This window comes from Perognathus longimembris, chromosome 13 (genome assembly GCF_023159225.1).
Source record: "Perognathus longimembris pacificus isolate PPM17 chromosome 13, ASM2315922v1, whole genome shotgun sequence".
In the NCBI taxonomy this organism is placed as follows: domain Eukaryota; kingdom Metazoa; phylum Chordata; class Mammalia; order Rodentia; family Heteromyidae; genus Perognathus; species Perognathus longimembris.
In genome coordinates this window covers 36,640,056-36,659,108 of record NC_063173.1, presented here as the reverse complement: position 1 = coordinate 36,659,108, position 19,053 = coordinate 36,640,056, and the positions used below count along the sequence as shown (strand labels likewise).

At 38.1% G+C, this 19,053-nt stretch overlaps 1 protein-coding gene across 6 annotated transcripts in view; it reads right to left on the bottom strand.

The window, feature by feature from the left end:
• Hipk3 (homeodomain interacting protein kinase 3) overlaps window positions 1-19,053 on the bottom strand; it is an 84,685-nt gene that overhangs the window by 5,047 nt on the left and 60,585 nt on the right. For 2 of the 6 annotated variants that reach the window (XM_048361515.1, XM_048361516.1), the window contains exons 4-15: window positions 8,390-8,509; window positions 7,324-7,410; window positions 6,644-6,828; window positions 5,811-5,970; window positions 5,293-5,416; window positions 4,000-4,121; window positions 3,652-3,779; window positions 3,394-3,555; window positions 3,171-3,233; window positions 2,586-2,882; window positions 2,135-2,275; window positions 55-290 (exon numbers count right to left, since the gene is read on the bottom strand). In XM_048361515.1, the coding sequence (XP_048217472.1) occupies window positions 55-290; window positions 2,135-2,275; window positions 2,586-2,882; window positions 3,171-3,233; window positions 3,394-3,555; window positions 3,652-3,779; window positions 4,000-4,121; window positions 5,293-5,416; window positions 5,811-5,970; window positions 6,644-6,828; window positions 7,324-7,410; window positions 8,390-8,509 (1,825 nt within the window). The remainder of the gene's footprint in view (window positions 1-54; window positions 291-2,134; window positions 2,276-2,585; window positions 2,883-3,170; window positions 3,234-3,393; window positions 3,556-3,651; window positions 3,780-3,999; window positions 4,122-5,292; window positions 5,417-5,810; window positions 5,971-6,643; window positions 6,829-7,323; window positions 7,411-8,389; window positions 8,510-19,053) is intronic. The other 4 variants (XM_048361517.1, XM_048361520.1, XM_048361518.1 and 1 more) reach the window with 4 other exon arrangements.

Here is a 19,053-nt window from a genome sequence, read left to right as displayed (position 1 = left end):
GCTTTCAAGCACTGAATGACATCAGAAGAGATGTTTTTCGTATGCCAGATTTACCTGTGTTTGCGATATGCTCTTCTGCATTTACTCCACGGTCTATCCCCATGGGTGGCACCACAACAGTACAAACAGTTGGCTTGGTTTCTGTGTCAGCAGAAGTAACCAATTCTGTGCTGTGATGGGTGTCCTCCACAAAACTGCTCTCTGCAAATGGACTGTCGTGCCCAGAGGAGTCTGAACTTGGAGAGCCATCCACAGTATCACAACCACTTTCTTGCTCTTCATCCGACATACTACAAAGGGTATTTTTATGAAAAATATTTTTTACAAACATTATATCTACTGCTAAACAATACCTCATCTTCAGCAAACGGGTAAGTTTTTATTTTATATGTGATTCCTTTTTTCTTAACAAGTAGCCCTTCTTCTTAGAACCTCAAATTCATCTGTAGCCAGACTGATAAACTTAATTCTTGTTTCAGGAACATCCTTTCCCTTCTCATTTGATCCTTAGTAGCAATGCATACAATTTATCCTTATAAATTCTGGATCATTTCAGGCTGGGAATATGGCCTAGTGGTGCTTGCCTCGTATATATGAAGCCCTGGGTTCAATTCCTCAGCCCCACATATATACAAAAGGCCAGAAGTGGCGTTGTGGCTCAAGTGGCAGAGTGCTAGCTAGCCTTGAGCAAAAAGAAGACAGGGACAGTGCTCAGGCCCTAAGTTCAGCCCCAGGACTGGCTAAATAAATAAATAAATAAATACGATAGGTATTAAAGTTTTAAAAGTAAATGAATAAATAAATTATGGATAATTTCACCTAGACAAAAGAAGTACTGTTCTAGATAATTTAAATAAAATGTACAAGCATACAACAAGTATGTAACCTGTATATTTCAGAGTTAGTTCTAAGATTAGTTGTGACTTACTGAAAAATCCTCCTTAACTTTGAATAAATAGACCTGGACAGTCCCAACTTTCTCTTCTCAGGTCCCAATAAGATACTGCTCTTTATTGCCATATCTATTACCTATTTAACTCTTTTAATACCTAACAATTTGAAAAGCCTTTTTATATGTACATTTTGTTATTTTTATACCTTAAATATATATTACATGGATATACATAGTGTTATGAATATTATGTATATATTAAGGTCTAACTAACATTATAAGCAACTTATAAGAGGATATATTACAACTACCTATCTCCCACAGAGCTTAGTCTATCAAGTATTTAATACATATTACCTAAGGAAAAAAGAAGACAAATGTATAAAATTAACTCTTAAAAAGCTGTTAGAGGGCTGGGGATATGGCCTAGTGGCAAGAGCGCTTGCCTCGTATACATGAAGCCCTGGGTTCAATTCCCCAGCACCACATATACAGAAAACGGCCAGAAGTGGCACTGTGGCTCAAGAGGCCTTGAGTAAAAAGCCAGGGACAAGTAAGTGCTCAGGCTCCGAGGCCAAGCCCCAGGACTGGCAAAAAAAAAAAAAAAAATATATATATATATATATATTTTTAAGCTGTTAGATATTGTTGTAAGTAAGAAAAGTATTTCTGCAAACTAAAAAAAACTTAAAAAAAAAACTTTTCATGTTGGGCACCTGTGGTTTTCACCTAAGGAGCTACTCAAGAGGTAGAGATCTGAGGACTGTTCAAAGCCAGCCCAGGCAGAGATGTCTGTGAGACTCTTACCTCCAATTAAGTACCAAAAAGAAAAAAGGAAGATCATGACAAAGAAGATGAAGAAGAGGAAAAGGAGGAGGAAGAGGAGTAAGGAAGAGGGTGAAGGGTAGAGGGAGGAGGAGAAAGAAGAGAAGGCAGAAGGAAGGAAGAAGAAGCCAGAAATGAAGCTGTGGCTCAAGTGGTAGGGCACTAGCTTTGAGCACAAAAGTTCAACTGACAGCACCCAGGCCCTGAGTTCAAGCCCCAGGACCAGAACCAAAAGAGAGAGAACACTGTAGGAAGTTGGCAAACATTTATTAATTTACATACAACAAAAAAGTATAGGCTTTTACTAGACTTGCTATTTACTTTATATCTATATATACACATATGAATGTATGTGTGTATGTATGAACGTATGTACGTATGTATGTATACATATATACTAGTATGAAATTATTTTACCTGTTCGGTCTCTTGCAAGGCGATGGGCTAGACTGCTCTGAAGAGCTGGTGCTCAAAGTACTATCAGGACTACTTAGTGAACACATTCGATCAATATTCAAAGTGCTCTGGCAAGCTTCACAATCTAGACTACCTTTGCATCTAGTGGAAGACAGAAGGGAAAAATACAAGTCACAAATGAGGAAATATTCTCAAAGTGGCCAAAATTTACAGTCCTGATCCAAAGAAAACAATATGTGCTACCTGGACCAATATTTAAAGCTTACAAATAAAGGCAAAATGCTATCACAATCCTGCCAAATATTACAAGTCCTCTCTATGCAGAACTTGATAATCTTATCTGATTTGAATATTTTACTCCAAAGAACAATGACAAGCAGCAAGGCTCCAAAAGTCCTTTTCTCACACTCCAAAGAGCCATCCCTCCTAAGCATGCACATCTGGCACTTACTCTCTAAGTGAATGTCTGGGAGACGTCTCTTCCTCATCGGTGTCACTGCTAATGGTGATCACACTCACAGCAGGACTTGGGGAGTCAGCGATGATGATGGTTTGCCGCTGCTTATCTGAGAGTGATGAATCAGAGTCCTGTCTGACAGACGTTTCGCAGCAACTTCTTGTCTCTCCTTCTGAGTTATGATTGTCCTGTGTTTCTACACAACTTACTTGTTCAACATCTTTCTCATTTATTATCTTTGGAGAAATAAATGCTGAGTGCGGAATATTGGTATTCTGCAATGAATTACTCCTGCAACCAAAGCAATAATTTGTGACTTCTATAACCCATGGAATATGGAATATGGAAATGACTTATCTACGGTATCTTTCCAGTAAATTTCACAATGTAAAGCCTTCATTTGAGTTCATGTATATAAGTGACAATTTTTTTGTAAAATAGAAGTCATTATCTCTAAGAGTATCACTGTATATTGCACTTACATACATTTAAATGGTCATTTGGGGATAATATCTGAATGTCTACATTGCTACATTAAGGATAGGTAATAAAGCAAAAGGGCAATAAAGACAATCTTACCAACTGAAAGCATTTATTTCCTCTCTTCCTGGCTCCCATTCCATTAGTTTTACCAAAATACCTCTGAGAAATTGAGAAGGGAGCTCGCTTAGTGTTTGTAACAAAGCTATCGAAGAGGTCATTTTGATTACAATAGAGTGACCCTTTAGCATAGCATGCAGAACTCACTTTAAAGACTAATTTTTTAAGTGCAGAGGGAAGTTAAAGTACTAATAAAACCAACCTGTTCTGGCACAGTTTGTTTTTCTTAGTTGTGGCAGGCTGGGGCCAGACAACATGTGCAATACCCACACTGATAGGCTGAGGGGCCGATAATGTTATCTGATTGGTTAGAAGCGGTTGTGGCATCACTGAGTTATAGTGATTGCTGTGAGAAATCATTTTCCTAGGGAGAAAATTCAGAAAGATTACTTACATCCTTTCTTTATCAATACCAACACTGCAAACTATTCACAAAGAAGCATTTTCATTCTGAACTCACCCCCAGTCTCCAAGTCTCTGTGAACCAGCCATGCCATCAGAAGTTAGTGTCCCAGTAGCAGCAGCCATGGGTGTTACCTGTTGCCAGGCAGGTACCAGCATTTGCTGAGTTCTACCAGACCAGGTCTGCTGTGTCAGAACAAACCAACCAAACAGAAATGACTAAGTTACAAATGATACATCTCAAACTCAAAAGCAATACTCTATAAAAAGGATTGACACCCCCCCCCCAGTTCACTATCATTACTTCTCAGCAGCCCTAGACCCCAGTATATAATCAGTACTTCTATTCATCTGTAAAGAAGACAACACATAAACAGAATTTTTTAAAACAAGAATCATGACCAACCTGTGAGAGAACTCCCGGTCGGAGCTGCAGCGGCTGCACAGCTGGGGCCTGACTTACAAGTGGAACTGTATTGTCTACCCTTATGGAGTAACTCGTAGGTTTACCATGTGCTGCAGGAATACCTATAAAAACAGAACAACTGTTTCCTTCTGATTTAACTTCAAAGACTATTTATAGTAAATGTAAAGAAATGCTTTATTCTGATGGAGATCATATCCATTTCCTACATAAAACTTTCATAACACGAACAAAGGAACCTATAACAGCAGTGAGGTTTTTCCTATACACTCGGAGGTGCATCATTCCCCAAACTGTTTTGTCTCACAATGTGTGCTAAGAAGCGGAATCATTTATTATTCCTGAAGCATTTCCTCTTTTACTTTTTTGGAAGCACTGGGGTTTGAAATTAGGGCCACATACTTTTTGGGTGTATGATCTACCACTTAAGCTAACACTAACACACACACACACACATACACACACACACACTTACCTCTTTTGCTTTTGATTTTTTAAAGTTATTTTGAATAGGGTTCTTGCCTTTAGAGCAAGGACACCATTCTAACCCAAATAACAAGAGTGATAGGAGATAAAAAATTTTTTTTAACTAAAATAAATTATTATGGCTCAGTGGCAGAGTATCAATAAGTGCTCAAAGTCATGAGTTCAAGCACAAACAAATGCCCTATGTCTATGTCATAATTCTAGATTATTATACCAATCCCTCTCAGTGTGGACCAGTGGGTTACTTAAACCCAGTCATATAGGGCCTAATGAAAGGGATAGTTTGTGAGAAGTAGGTCCCTAGACAATTTCATTAATTATATGAATATAGAGCACAATTACACAAACTAAGTTGGCTACCACAACACTAGGCAAAAGAATCCAAAGGGCCCAGTGTCATACATGCAGTTGTCACTGCACAAAACACTATAAACACATGGCTACAGCTATATAACACAATCAGTTTTTAGATGAAAGTGATGTTAACATTTCACTGTTATAAGAAAAAAAATACAATTTCTCTTTTCTGACTGAAAAAACAATCTTTTTTAACTACATAAGTACTAACTAATCCTAAAGAAAATATTAGCTTTCTCTATTTTTTTTTCCTTTTTGTTTCTGTGCAGGTATTAGGACTTGAGCTCAAGGCCTCACACTCTCTCTAAGCTTTTTCACTCAAGGCTGGCATCCTACCACTTGAGCCACACCTCCACTTCCAGCCTTTTCTGGTTAACTGGAGATTAACACGTGCCTAAATTCAAAGTGCCTAAATTCAAAATGAAAGAATACCTTGAATAGCTGGGGGACAGATAATCAAGGTCTGCTGAAAAGCATCGCCACACCCAAACTGTGCAGTTCCTGCTTGCAGAGGTATTCCATGGTGCACAACTGAATGAGCAGACGTGGTCAATGCCTGAAACAAGCAATGTTCCACAAATTATACAAAGTCCTTCAATTGCTACAACACAGGCTGGATAAACAGAATCTACATACATTTCTCAAAACTATAATTCTATAATTAAAATCAGTTCAGAAAATGAAAAGCAAAATTTGACCAAATTAAAATTTAAAAACATTCTATGAATTTACTTTTGGTAGAGTTATAGCACCCAAGGGCAGAGGAAGATACTTAGATGAGAAAAGAGGGATAGATAATTAACCTAACAAGCCATGAAAATCAGCCATAATAATTCCTCTCCTGTACTGTACCATCTAGCTGCACAACATGAATCTTACATACATCAAGAGCAATGAGCTACCATTTTGTTTTTTAAGAGAATAAATTATTAACTGCAGTAAGTTCTTACCTGACTTCTTAATGTTCCAATTTTAGTAAAACTTGTCGGTAGAGTAGCAGCACTACTTGAAGCAACTGGTCTTAAAAATGAAGTTTTATTGTGATTATTTGTGTCACATGAATTTGGGTGAGATTTACAAATATCCATGATATGAAAACAGGCCTTTACACTGCAAAAGAAAAAGTATCGTAATATTATTTTAAATGCTTAGCCATTTAAAGCTAATATACACTAGCAAAATAAAAATTATTTAGATATTTACACAGTAGAGATAGAAGATCACGGTTCCAGGCCAGCAAGGGCCCTACCTCAAAAAACAAGTCAAACCTAGTAGCACCAGTGACTCATGTAGGTAATTCCAACTACTCAAGAGGCTAAAAAGGATCCAGGTGACCAACTTTTGAAGTTCATTCCTATAAGGCTTCCTCATTTAGTTTCTTCAAAATAGAAATAAGAGTTGTTTCAGGCTTTTCATCCTATAAAAAGGAGGTTTGGAGCCTGGCACTGGTAGCTCATGCCTGTAATCCTAGCTACTCAGGAGAGTGAGATCTGGCTATTCAAAGCCAGCCCAGGGAAGGAAAGTCCATGAGACTTTTATAAAGCTGGAAGTGGAGCTGTGGCTAAAGTGGAGAGTACTAGCCTTGAGCAGTAAAGCTCAGGGAGCAGGGCACCCAGGGCTCCCACCTGTAGTCCTAGCTACTCAGAAGACTGAGATCTGATGATAGCAGTTAGCCTATGGCTAACCTGGTAAAGCACCAGCATTGACAGAAAGCATCCTATACCAAGTTCAACTGGACAAAGAAAAACAAAAAAAGCAGTATCAAAGACATAAAATAACATACTGGTTGCTATGAGGGAAATCTAGAAGATGTTTCATATTAACAAAAGGATGGTTGAGTGTCTCAGCTGGAGTAATTCTTAAATCCGCATCAATCAGCAACATTTTCTTCAACAGACTAACAAATTCTCTTCTATCAGCTTTCTCAGCCAAAAGATCACTTCCTTCCAAATCCATCACTGTGTTCACCTAAGAAGTCAACATGTCAAGCCACAGAATAAAAATGAGCCTGAATATAGGTATGATAAAATTAGTTTTCTTTTAAATACAGACAATAACAGGCAAATGCAGAAATTCTCTTGAAGCAAAGAACTGAAGTTAACAAATCCACAAGATATTTTGGTATATCAAATAGCATTTGAACCAGGGAGAAACTTTTTTTAATTAAACAAGCATCCAATTCTAAGAAGATATAAGGAAAAGCAGTCAGCTTGCTATGCTTTTTCCTTTTAAAGAATATGTTTTATAATCTAACAGGATAGGTAAATTTTTAAAAAGAAAAAAAACACATAAAAGACAAATGATGCTCATCTTCTGAAAGGCTGGAAACTTAGAATCAATCTCATTTGGACTACTTAAAAACAGCAAGCACTCTATGCCATGAGTTACATGTTTTGGCATTCTTGGCGTTCAAGTTCTATCATCTTAAGCACACAAGATTAAGAATGTGACTACGGTACTCACATGCACTATATCATCCAGACTGTTGAATATGTACTTTCTGGCTTCTTTAGACTTCATTCCTGTCTCTGTTTCATGTTCTTCCAGTGTCTTATTACATATATCAAAGAGAAAAATCACATAGTATTATTTCTAAACTTCTATTTTTTTAATCTTAGCATATTCAGTGTAATATTAAGTACTCTAAGGCAAGAATAACTAGCAAATATGTGTTTTATGAAAAGTGAAAGAGCAGTGCCAAGGAGTAGTCCAAGCCGGTAACTCCAGCAATCAGAAAGCAGAAGCAGAAGATCTCAAGTTTAAGGACAGCCTATAGAGCAACAGGTTGTCTAAAAACAACAACAAAAACCTAATTAAAAGTTAATCACTGGGGCTGGGGATATGGCCTAGTGGCAAGAGTGCCTGCCTCGGATACACGAGGCCCTGGGTTCGATTCCCCAGCACCACATATACAGAAAAACGGCCAGAAGCGGCGCTGTGGCTCAAGTGGCAGAGTGCTAGCCTTGAGCGGGAAGAAGCCAGGGACAGTGCTCAGGCCCTGAGTCCAAGGCCCAGGACTGGCCAAAAATAAATAAATAAATAAACAAAAAAAAAAAGTTAATCACTGAGGATTTACTGATCCCCCAAAGTCTTGCCAACTTGGTATAAGTAAGAAGTAGTTAAAGGGGGAGGGGGAATGAGGGAGGAGGTAACAAACAGTATAAGAAATGTATCCAATGCCTAATGTATGAAACTGTAACCTCTCTAAGTCAGTTTGATAATAAATATATACATATATAAAAAGTAGTTAGATTCAGTTTTTTGCCTATAAAGCTTAGTGATATAGAAATGAGTGGGAAAAAATAGCACAAATTTATTTATGCACATGAAAGTTTAAAAAAAATTAAAGATGAGTTAATTATATTGTTAGGTTAGAGAATGAGCTACTTGAAAGAGAACTTTCTTCTGACAGAGGGTCAAAAACTAAAATTCAAAAGGATGAAATGTAGCAAAGCAAAACCAGGCACGGAAGGTATAATGCATATGAGGCATGAGCAATGCTTTCTAAATATTGCATTTAATGTATTACCTTTAATCTCCAACCAGAATGAGACATATCTGTTTCTCTGCAAAAAAATCTTGTGGACTTCGTACCCACATTTAACAACTGTTCTCCTGGTAAACCTTGAGTCTGAGAAATGTATCGAATCTGAAAAATAATTCAAACAGTTTATTCTTTCACATGACGGACATTAAACACTTACATCAGATACTATGCTAGATGTTAGGAATGAAAAAAGGTCATATATACTCTCAATAAATCCATAGTCTAGTAGGAAAACATACAAGAAAACAATTACACAGGGCTTAAGGTACCATAATAAATGCATATTTTAAGACAAAACAAAAAAGGCATTCGTAAATATAACTGCAGTCAGAGTTCTTTGAGAAAAACTCAACTTATACTAAAGTCATAATACAAGTAAATATGAAAACTAAAGAGAGAATATCCATACAATCAAAGTAAACAGAGATTTACTAATGGAGATTTACTACCACTAGCACCTGAAGAATTTATCAAGTTTAAACGTTTGTAATTTACTCCAGAATGTGATCATGGAAAATCACTGGAAGAATTTAAGCAACAAATGGAAACTTGCAATTCTAAAGTAACATCTAAGGGTGAGTGAGGGGGTGAGGCCAGGGTAGAAGCAAAGTTGTCTGAAAAGAGTAGAGCAGTACATTCCAGAGAGAGAGTGACAGCCTGAATAAATTACCACTGGAGACTTGGATAGAAAGCTGCTGACAGTCAGCAGCCTATGTGAAGCTGTGCTATTGAGTGAGAGACAGTTATAACTGAGCTCTCTCAAGAAACATATTCAAACCTCCAGCTGCGCCAGGCAGTGGTGGCTCATGACTGAGATCCTAGCTACTCAGGAGGCTGAGAAGAGAGGGAGGGAAAGGGAGAGAGAGGGAGAGAGGGAAAGGGAGGGAGAGGGAGAGAGGGAGAGGGAGAGAGAGAGAGAGAGAGAGAGAGAGAGAGAGAGAGAGAGAGAGAGAGAGAGAGAGAGAATTTTTGCTAGTCCTGGGGCTTGGGCGGGGGCCTAAGCACTGTTCCTGGCTTCTCTTTGCTCAAGCCTAGCACTCTACCACTTGAGTCACAGCACCACTTTTGACTTTTTCTGTGTATGTGGTGCTGAGGAATTGAACCCAGGGCTTTGTGCATGTAAGGCAAGCACTCTAACACTAAGCCATATTCCCAGCCCCGGTTATGGTTTTTTGAAGCCAGCCCAGGCAGGAATCTGTGAAATGATCTCCAATTAACCACCTAAAACCTGGAAGTAGAGCTATGGCTCAAAGTGGTAGAGCACAAGGTACTGAGCAAAAACTTAGGGAAGAGCACCCAGACCCTGAATGCAAGCCCTACAATGACAACAAAAACCTTCCAGCCTTCAAGTTTCCTATTCTAGGTAAATCTACTCTCAGATATGCACTTGGGTTTTCTCACTTCCTTCAGTTCTTGTCTCCTACTTAAGACTTCCAAGCCAAAATTACACACGAACAAGCTCTGCCCTTTCTCAATAACCCCCAACCTCCTGGCTGTATTTTTCTCCATCATGCCTTTCACTATCTAGTATGCTTTCCTTTTACTTTCCATTGTCTTACTCTACTCTCCAATAGCATCTAAATTCCATTACAAGAGGGATTTTCATTGTTTGCTGACTCAGCATCACACAGCAGTCCCTCAAATATTAGCTATCATATTTGTTAGTCTATCCTTCCCTACATCTTATTTTTCTTATCTCTATTAGCTCTTTCTTCTCAGACAATCTCCTATCTTCTACCCTCAAATAATGAGTGTGTGAAAAAAATTACCCTTCTGTATTTCCTCTTTTCTTACTTAGTTTAGAACCTTAAAACATTAGCCGAATATTTTTGCTGCAGGTACCTCAAGATCCTGCAATCTGAATTTTACTCTCCTCAGTCTTAAGGTTAAGTGGCTGCAGGCTGTAACAGGCTCTTCAACAGGAGACACATCCAATTGTCACATTTAAGCTTTCTTCTTACTCTGATACTAATGGCCAAAACGTTTTTGCATAACAATTCTGTTTGTTCAATTTCCACACTATTTTCTTCTAACCTTTTGATATTCTTTATCCTTCCTTCTTTCCTTTACAAATCCCAAGCGTCCACAGTTGTTTTTTTTAGTGCCAAATCTGTATCTAATCTTTATCTCTCTCCCTGGAGTTATACAAAGAACTAGTAGTTGACACTCTGTAGATGGCTGGACTTTAGAACATACCTTGCTGGCTTCAAGATGAACATATCTTAATTGGATGCTCCCTCAAATCTGCTTTATCTATTTTCTCCTCTGATTAACACCCACCATCCACTCAAATCAGAATCTGAAATTTGTGCCAGACAAGTACCTCTCCCTCTTCACCCTCCCACTAAATCCAAAACTCTCATGTACCTTATTGACATAATTCAGAACTGTCACCTCCTCTCTCTCTCTCTCTCTCTCTCTCCTCTCTCTCTCTCTCTCTCTCTCTCTCTCTCTCTGTCTCTGCACTGTTCTGGATCATTCGGCTTTCTCATCTTTTTCATTACTTGCCTCCAGTTTTCCCTAATATCCCTATTTACTTGCCTCAACTTACTCTCACTGCTACCAAGCATTTTTGAAAAATATAAATACAATTTTTACTTTCCTGTACCTAACAATCACTTAATGCCCACAGCATCAATTTTAAGCATCTAATCATGATATATATCCACACAAACTCTTTTCCTTGCTATTTTATTTTATTTTATTTTATTTGTGCTAGTACTAGGGCTTGAACTCAGGTCCTCATAGTCTTGCTTGGCTTTTCTACTCACAGCTGGCACTCTACCATTTAAACCAAACCTCCACTTCCTCTTCCTTGCCCTCTTATATTCTCCTGACCATTTATTTGGCCCACCGAGCAACATGCTAAACATTGTATGGGTCAGTTTCTCTTTCTTAGATTGCTAATTTCTTATTAACTTATCTCCCCTCTTCACCAAATCAATGTTAAGCTTTTACTAATCCTCTTTCAAGATCCATTCAAAGTAGGCATGCTGGTACACACTTGTAATCCCAGACTAGGAAGACTAGGTAGAAGGATTCAGAATTTGAAAGCAATCTGAACAATATAGCAAAACTCGTGTGTGTATACATGTATACACAGAGAGATGTGTATGTATGTATATAAACAGAAACCCAAGATCAAGAATTTCTTTTTTCGGGCTGAGGATATGGCCTAGTGGCAAGAGTGCTTGCCTCCTATACATGAGGCTCTGGGTTCAATTCCCCAGCACCACTATATAGAAAATGGCCAGAAGTGGCATTGTGGCTCAAGTGGCAGAGTGCTAGCCTTGAGCAAAAAGAAGCCAGGGACAGTGCTCAGGCCCTGAGTCCAAGGCCCAGGACTGGCAAAAAAAAAGAATTTCTTTTTTCAGCCAGGTGCCAGTGTCTTATACCTATAATGCTAGCTACTCAGGAGGCTGATATCTTGGGGATCAAAGTTCAAAGTCGGCCTGGGAAAAAAATTTCATATGACTCCACCTCCAAAATTACCAATAAAGAGCCAAGCTGGAGGTGTGGCCCAAGTGATAGCTCAGGCAAGGAAACTAAGCAAGCAAATCCAAGGCCCTTAGTTCAAACAAGTTGGGGGTGGGGCGGGGGGGGGGGAATCTTCTTGTAAAGCCATTTCTGGGGGCTGGGAATATGGCCTCTGGCAAGAGTGCTTGCCTTGTATACATGAAGCCCTGGGTTCAATTCCTCAGTACCACATATACAGGCCAGAAGTGGCGCTGTGGCTCAAGTGGCAGAGTGTTAGCCTTGAGCAAAAAGAAGCTATGACCAGTGCTCAAGGCCTGAGTTCAAGGCCCAGGACTGGCAAAAAAAAAGCCACTTCTGGTCATAACAAGCAAAAGCAATTACTCTCCTTGTGTATATCAAAACACTGAGAGCATAAAAAATATTCCCCCATAGCAAGAAAAAAACAAAACAAAAAAAAGAAACAGCTAGGACTTACAGGCGTTGGCATCAGCACTTGGCTAGAACATAACAGTTTTAATGCACTTATAATACAATTATATCTTAGGCATTTCTGCATTTGTATTATCACTAGATTGTCAGCCCCCTCACAATATAGTCTGGGTTTTGTTGTTGTTGTTTTTTTCAGTTTCTTAGCACATATTAACATATATTAGCATGAATAAGTTTCACTGTTATATTTCCATAAGTGTATGCAATGCATCACAATCAAACCCCTCCATCATTCTCTCACTTCCACCTCTTGGGAGGATTTCAACATATCTTGTTGTTCTATTTTCATGCATATATGTATAAATACTTTGATCACATTCATCCTCTCCCCACATACCCTCTTCCTTTCATCCTTCCTCATATCTTCCTCCAAAAAGAACTATGTATCCCTGATTTTAAATTAAAGGACAACTCAAATCTCATTACAAATTAGGTTTACTTCACTAAAGTGTTGTCCATTTCCCCCACTACCACCCCCCTAAATAGCTAAATTCCTTATTTTAGGGAAATAGAAAATGGGAGGCAAAGTACTAACAGTTCAGTACCTAGATACTACTGTACCATATAGGAAAGCCAGAAACAATTCCATTTGAACAAACACACAATAGCTAAGATGCTAAGGATATGCACATGGATAAACTATGAAGGTAATCTTTGAAAGCACACAATTCAGGGGAAAAAAACAAATACTTAAGCACATGATTTGTAATTAAGCTATTAAGTGCCATTGTGGAGAAAATAACCAGGCTAAAAAGGTCACAGAGCATAGAACAATGTTCTTGCAAAATAAAACAAGTGGCAAGTGAAGCCCGGCTTTATATTGGTCATAATGCCCTTTCAGTTTTAAAGAGAACATGTTGTATCCAAAATTCCTACTGTGAGACCTGATTAGGCTTTCCCTCCCCACCTTTCTTCCCTGGTTGAAGAGTGGAGAGGTACTCAACTCATAAGGATATAATTCATAAACTGGTTCTGTGAGCTCAACTAGAAACAGGCTAAACAAAGCAGGGCTAAAATGTCTGAAATATGAAGAAATACCAATGAGTGTTGGAGCATGAGCTAAAAGAGAACAGGAACTTGATGCTGTACAATCTAACCATAGATAAGGGTGAACAGAAACTGCATAGGGACTTATGATCAAAACAGAATCATTGGGGCTGGGAATGTGGCTTAGTGTAGAGCGCTTGCCTAGCATGCATGAAGCCCAGGGTTCAATTCCTCAATACCACATAAACAAATGGCGCTATGGCTCAAGTGTGCTAGCTTTGAGCAAAAAGAAGCTCAGGGACATTGCCCAGGTCTAGCACAACAAAAACAAAAAACGAAATCATATGAAAAGCAATCAAGTCCCACTGCTGGTTCAGCAACATAAGTCTTGCCCATGCCTGACAATTCCTCCAGTGTTGCCTTGATTCTAAAAGCACCTACAACAAACAGCAAGTACCAAAAAACAAAAACAAGTCACAGAAAGGGTGAACAAATACACCGATGGTACTCACTGGACACTATGTTGAAAATGAACTATACAACTTGTGGGTGGGGTTGAGAGGGACAGAGCAAGGGAAGGAGTGACATTGTCCAAAAAGAAATGTACTCTTTACCTGACTTATAAAACTATATCACATCTGTATAGCACCTTTTTTAATAACAATTAAAAGTTTTAACAACAACAAATAAAAAAAATAACCTAGTCACTTTGTAGTTCCACTCCTGGTTGTTGTGACAGCCCACATATATAAAGAAAATGTGCTCTCATTCCATCCAGCCTTCCCCTTTCTTCTTTCTCCCTCTCCCCCTCCTTTCTTTTCCTTCCATCCATTATTGTTTTAGTGTTTAGTGAACCTAGGGCTTTTACTTGTTAGGCAAGTACTTTACTACTTGAATCATGCCTCCAGCCCTTTTTGCTTTCATTATTTTTGGAGTAGGGCCTTGCTTTTTGCCCATGGTTTTTGGACCATGATTTTTTTTTGGGGGGGGGAAGTACTGGGGCTTGAACTCTGTGCCTGGGTGCTTGGTCCTGAGCTCTTCAGCTCAAGGCTAGTGCTCTACCACTTGAACCACTCTTAGTTTTCTGGTGGTTAGTTGGAGATAAGAGTCTCACAGACTTTCCTGCCCAGGCTGGCTTTGAACCGCAATCCTCCTATCTCAGCCTCCTGAATAGATAGGATTACAGGTATAAGCCACCAGTATCCAACCTGGACCATGATTCTTCTATGTACTCTTCCAACATAGCTGAGATGATGGCTGCATGCCACCATACTCAACTTCTTCTTGGTTGAGATGGCAGGGGAGGTGTGGGGAGTGTCTCAATCTTTTAGCTGTGCTGGCCTTAAACAAAGGTAATTCTGATCTAGTCATCATATCTGGCTTGAGCTTTTATTATATAAAACTTGAAATTAGGGCTGGGAATATGGCCTAGTGGCAAGATTACTTGCCTCATATACATGAAGCCCTGGGTTCGATTCCTCAGCACCAAATATATAGAAAATGGCCTGAAGTGGCACTGTGGCTCAAGTGGCAGAGTGCTAGCCTTAAACAAAAAGAAGCCAGGGACAGTGCTCAAGCCCTGACTGAGTCTAAGCTCCAGAACTGGCAAAAAAAAAAACAAAAAAAAAAAAAACAAAAAAAACAAAAAACTTAAATATTGAATACAGTATGAATATAAATTCAGATTTTTAGATTCTATTTAAACTCAAACCAACACCTGGTAAGTTTAAACTCCAATCAATATTTTCCAAGTAAATACTGTTCATCCACTATAAAAAGTACTATTTAATTCCATAGAATTTTTTATATTTCTTGGTAAAAATAAGCTAAGTACTGTAACGAGTTATAAGGCTGTACATCTACAATCAAGATTGGAGTTATTGAGTGTCAATAGGGTCTTCTCTAAACACACACCCATACACACACACACACACACACACGTGTTTGTAAATAAAATGCACATGAGATAGTTATGATAAATATAGTCAGTACCTAGCTATAAAATGAAAAACTAAAAAAGTCCTCAGAAACACTTTAAGAGATGACGACTAACCAATAGCCCCCTCATCAAGTGGGCTAAAGACTTACAAAGAAACTTCTCTGATGAGGAAATGAGAATGGCCAATAGGCATATGAAAAAATGCTCTACATCACTGGCCATAAAGGAAATGCAAATCAAAACAACATTGAGATTCCATCTCACCCCAGCAAGAATGTCATATATCAAGAAAACTAATAATAACAATTGTTGGAGGGGATGTGGCCAAAAGGGAACCCTACTTCATTGTTGGTGGGAATGTAAACTGGTTCAGCCACTCTGGCAAGCAGTATGGAGATTCCTCAGAAGGCTCAATATAGAACTCCCCTTTGACCCAGCAGCCCCACTGTTGGGTATCTATCCAAAAGCCCACAAACAAAATCACAGTAATGCCACCAGCACAACAATGTTCATCGCAGCACAATTTGTCATAGCGAGAATCTGGAACCAACCCAGATGCCCCTCCATAGATGAATGGATCAGGAAAATGTGGTACATATACACAATGGAATTTTATGCCTCTATCATAAAGAATGACATTGTTCCATTTGTAAGGAAATGGAAGGACTTGGAAAAAGTTATACTAAGTGAAGTGAGCCAGACCCAAAGAAACATGGACTCTATGGTCTCCCTTATTGGGAATAATTAGTACAGGTTTAGGCAAGCCATAGCAGAGCATCACAAGGCCCAATAGCTATACCCTTATGAACACATAAGATGATGCTAAGTGAAATGAACTCCATGTTATGGAAACAATTGTTATATCACAGTTGTAACTACTTTCAACGTCCTATGTGTATGTGTAGTTTCTATTATTGATGATGTTCTTGTATCACCTTCCTATGGTTGTACCTACACTATCTCTGTAATCTTATCTGAGTATATGGGAAACCGTGTTTACTGGTATTGGAAGTAGGAAATTCAAAGGGAATACCAAATTTGAGAGACACAGGGTAAAAAAGGAGAAATAACTACAAAAGCAATACTTGCAAAACTGTTTGGTGTAAGTGAACTGAACACCTGGTGGGGGAAGGGAAAGGGGGGGAGGGAGGGGGGCATGAGGGACAAGGTAACAAACAGTACAAGAAATGTATCCAATGCCTAACGTATGAAACTGTAACCTCTCTGTACATCAGTTTGATAATAAAAATTTGAAAAAAAAGAGATGATGACTATTAAAATGTTGAAATACAAATAGCATAAAGTGAATTTAAAATAAGTTGAACCTTTTTCCTAGTGATTTAAATTTGATTTTTAATATAAAATTCTTAAAAACTTAGTGAGTATATTAACTTAGTCATGTGTTCAAATCATCTATATTCTTACTGATTCTGTTTTTTATTAATTACAGAAGGAAATATGCTAACCATGACTCTAGTTTTTCTTTTTATCTGTCAATTTTACATGTATATTATTTTAGTGCTACTATGTAGGTATAAAATATAGAACTGAGAGGTGTTAATGTTTAAATAAATTTTCCCAAATTGGATACGTTCCCTCTTTAAACAGTAGACATACCTTATTTTTGAGGATTTAATATATGTGGTTTGATCAAACATAGCCCCAAAATATTAATTCAAAAAAAAAAAGAATTTCAAAAGCAAAAATGAATGTAGGTATAAATGAATGAATGGTGTCAATATCCTATCTGGAATATCAAAGCTGATAACTGGAATAGAGAACAGATGAGAGATATCCTATTGATGATACTATCACATCCTAAATAAGGTAATTATAATTTAAGGAGATTTAAGAAAGTAAGGATTTTGAAACACTGAATGAAAACTATTGATGCTATATGATAATGAATTTTTTCAGTCACTTTAGAACATACTTCTGAAAATATTGTTAATATATACCAAGGGTCCAAGGGTTTTGTTTGGTTTGTTTTTTGAGGGTTTTTTTTTCACCATTGATTACAGAATTTAGAAAAACTGGGGTTTGGTCAGAGCTTTTGTCTTTAAAATTGCTATTGTAATTCATTCACATCAATCCATTTGGCAAGGGCAGAGGGATGTCTCAGTTTTCTCTATTCTCTATATAATAAGATGACAACAGATAATCTCTGTAGTCCTTTGCAGTCCTAATTAATATCAGTTGTCCAAGAGAAGAATTGTGGAGTCCAAACCCGAGTACAATAGCAAATCAACTTGAAGTGCCACTAGATGGCATCCTACTCCATGACACTACATTAAATGGTGATCCACAAAGGGTTATTTCTTTAATTTTTGGTCCTGGGGAGTTTGAACTCAAAGCCTGGGTGCCATCCTTGAGCTTTTATGCTCAAGGCTAGCATTCTACCACTTTGAGACACAGCTCTACTTCAGTTTTTAGGTGGTTAATTGTAGCCTCACAAGCCTTTTCTGCTTAGGCTGGCTTCAAACCATGATCCTCAGATCTCAGCCTCCTGAGTAGCTAGGTTTACAAGAGTGAGCCACCAGCGCCAGGACCACAAAGTGTACTTCTGACAGTTGACTGGTGCCTCAGTACTTCTGTAGCCAAGGGATTATAGGACTGACTAGCAGCTCTTTCAGAACTAACAACTATCTAACATCTGCATCAGTTTTGAATAAAAAGCTAAAGGAAGAGGGGATTATTGGGGAATTTTTCCACACAGTATCCTAAACATACAGGAGGAAGTATAGAAAATATACAAAACTTGAACTAAAAAAGAAGGTTCATAGAAGAAGTCACTAGAGGATAATATGAGATTATTGTGAGTAATAATAACATCTAAATATTAAGTGATATTAAGTAAATTTTAGTCATCTCTAGAAGAAAAACTAAGGCTTGAAACTAAGCTCTGAAAATTAGAACCCACAGCATATTATAAGATTATTTGACCTGTGTTTTAAAAAGTTGTTTCTCTTTCTTTTTTCTCTCCCCTCAAGCTTAGTGTGATGGTGCATACTTATTATAATTCCAGCAACTGAGAGAAGTGGAGTCAGGGAAGATCGTGCCATGGGTATCTGGCTAACACTGCTGATTTTGACTAACATTTTCCATTAAAAATAGGTTTCAGTATATCTCTCTAATAAGGAAACATTAAAATAATGAACAAAGAAAACAATTTCTCAAAACAATAATCTTGTATTTAAAAATCAAGATGCTAAATAACAATATTGCCTTATCAGTTTAGAGAGGAAAAGTATGTTTATCTAAAAAAAAAAAAAAAAGTATGTTGGGCCAGGTGTCAGTGTTTGTGCCTGTATTCCTAGCTACTCGGGTGGCTGGGATCTGAGGATCTCAGTTTAAAGCCAGCCCAGGCAACCAGGAGACTCGAATCTCCAATTAACTACCAAAAAACTGGAAGTATATACAAATGTAGCTCAAGTGGTAGTACGCTAGCCTGGAGCACAAAAGCATACAGACAGCATCCAGGCCCTGAGGTCAAGGCCAGGACTGCCCCCCCCTCCCCCAACAAAGCTGGAAAAGTATGTTTAGGAGGTAATTTTCTGTATTCTACTGAAAAATCATTAAATAATACAAAACTAGGCTTTCAGCACCATTTTAAAAAAGAAAAAAAACAGCAGAAAAGACTGATAAAAGTTCTAGTGAGTGAAATACTTACCACCTATACTGATTGCAGATTTAAGACCAAATTTTATGACATGCCTTAGGAGTCTTACAGATAGATTAGACAGATAGGTAGAAA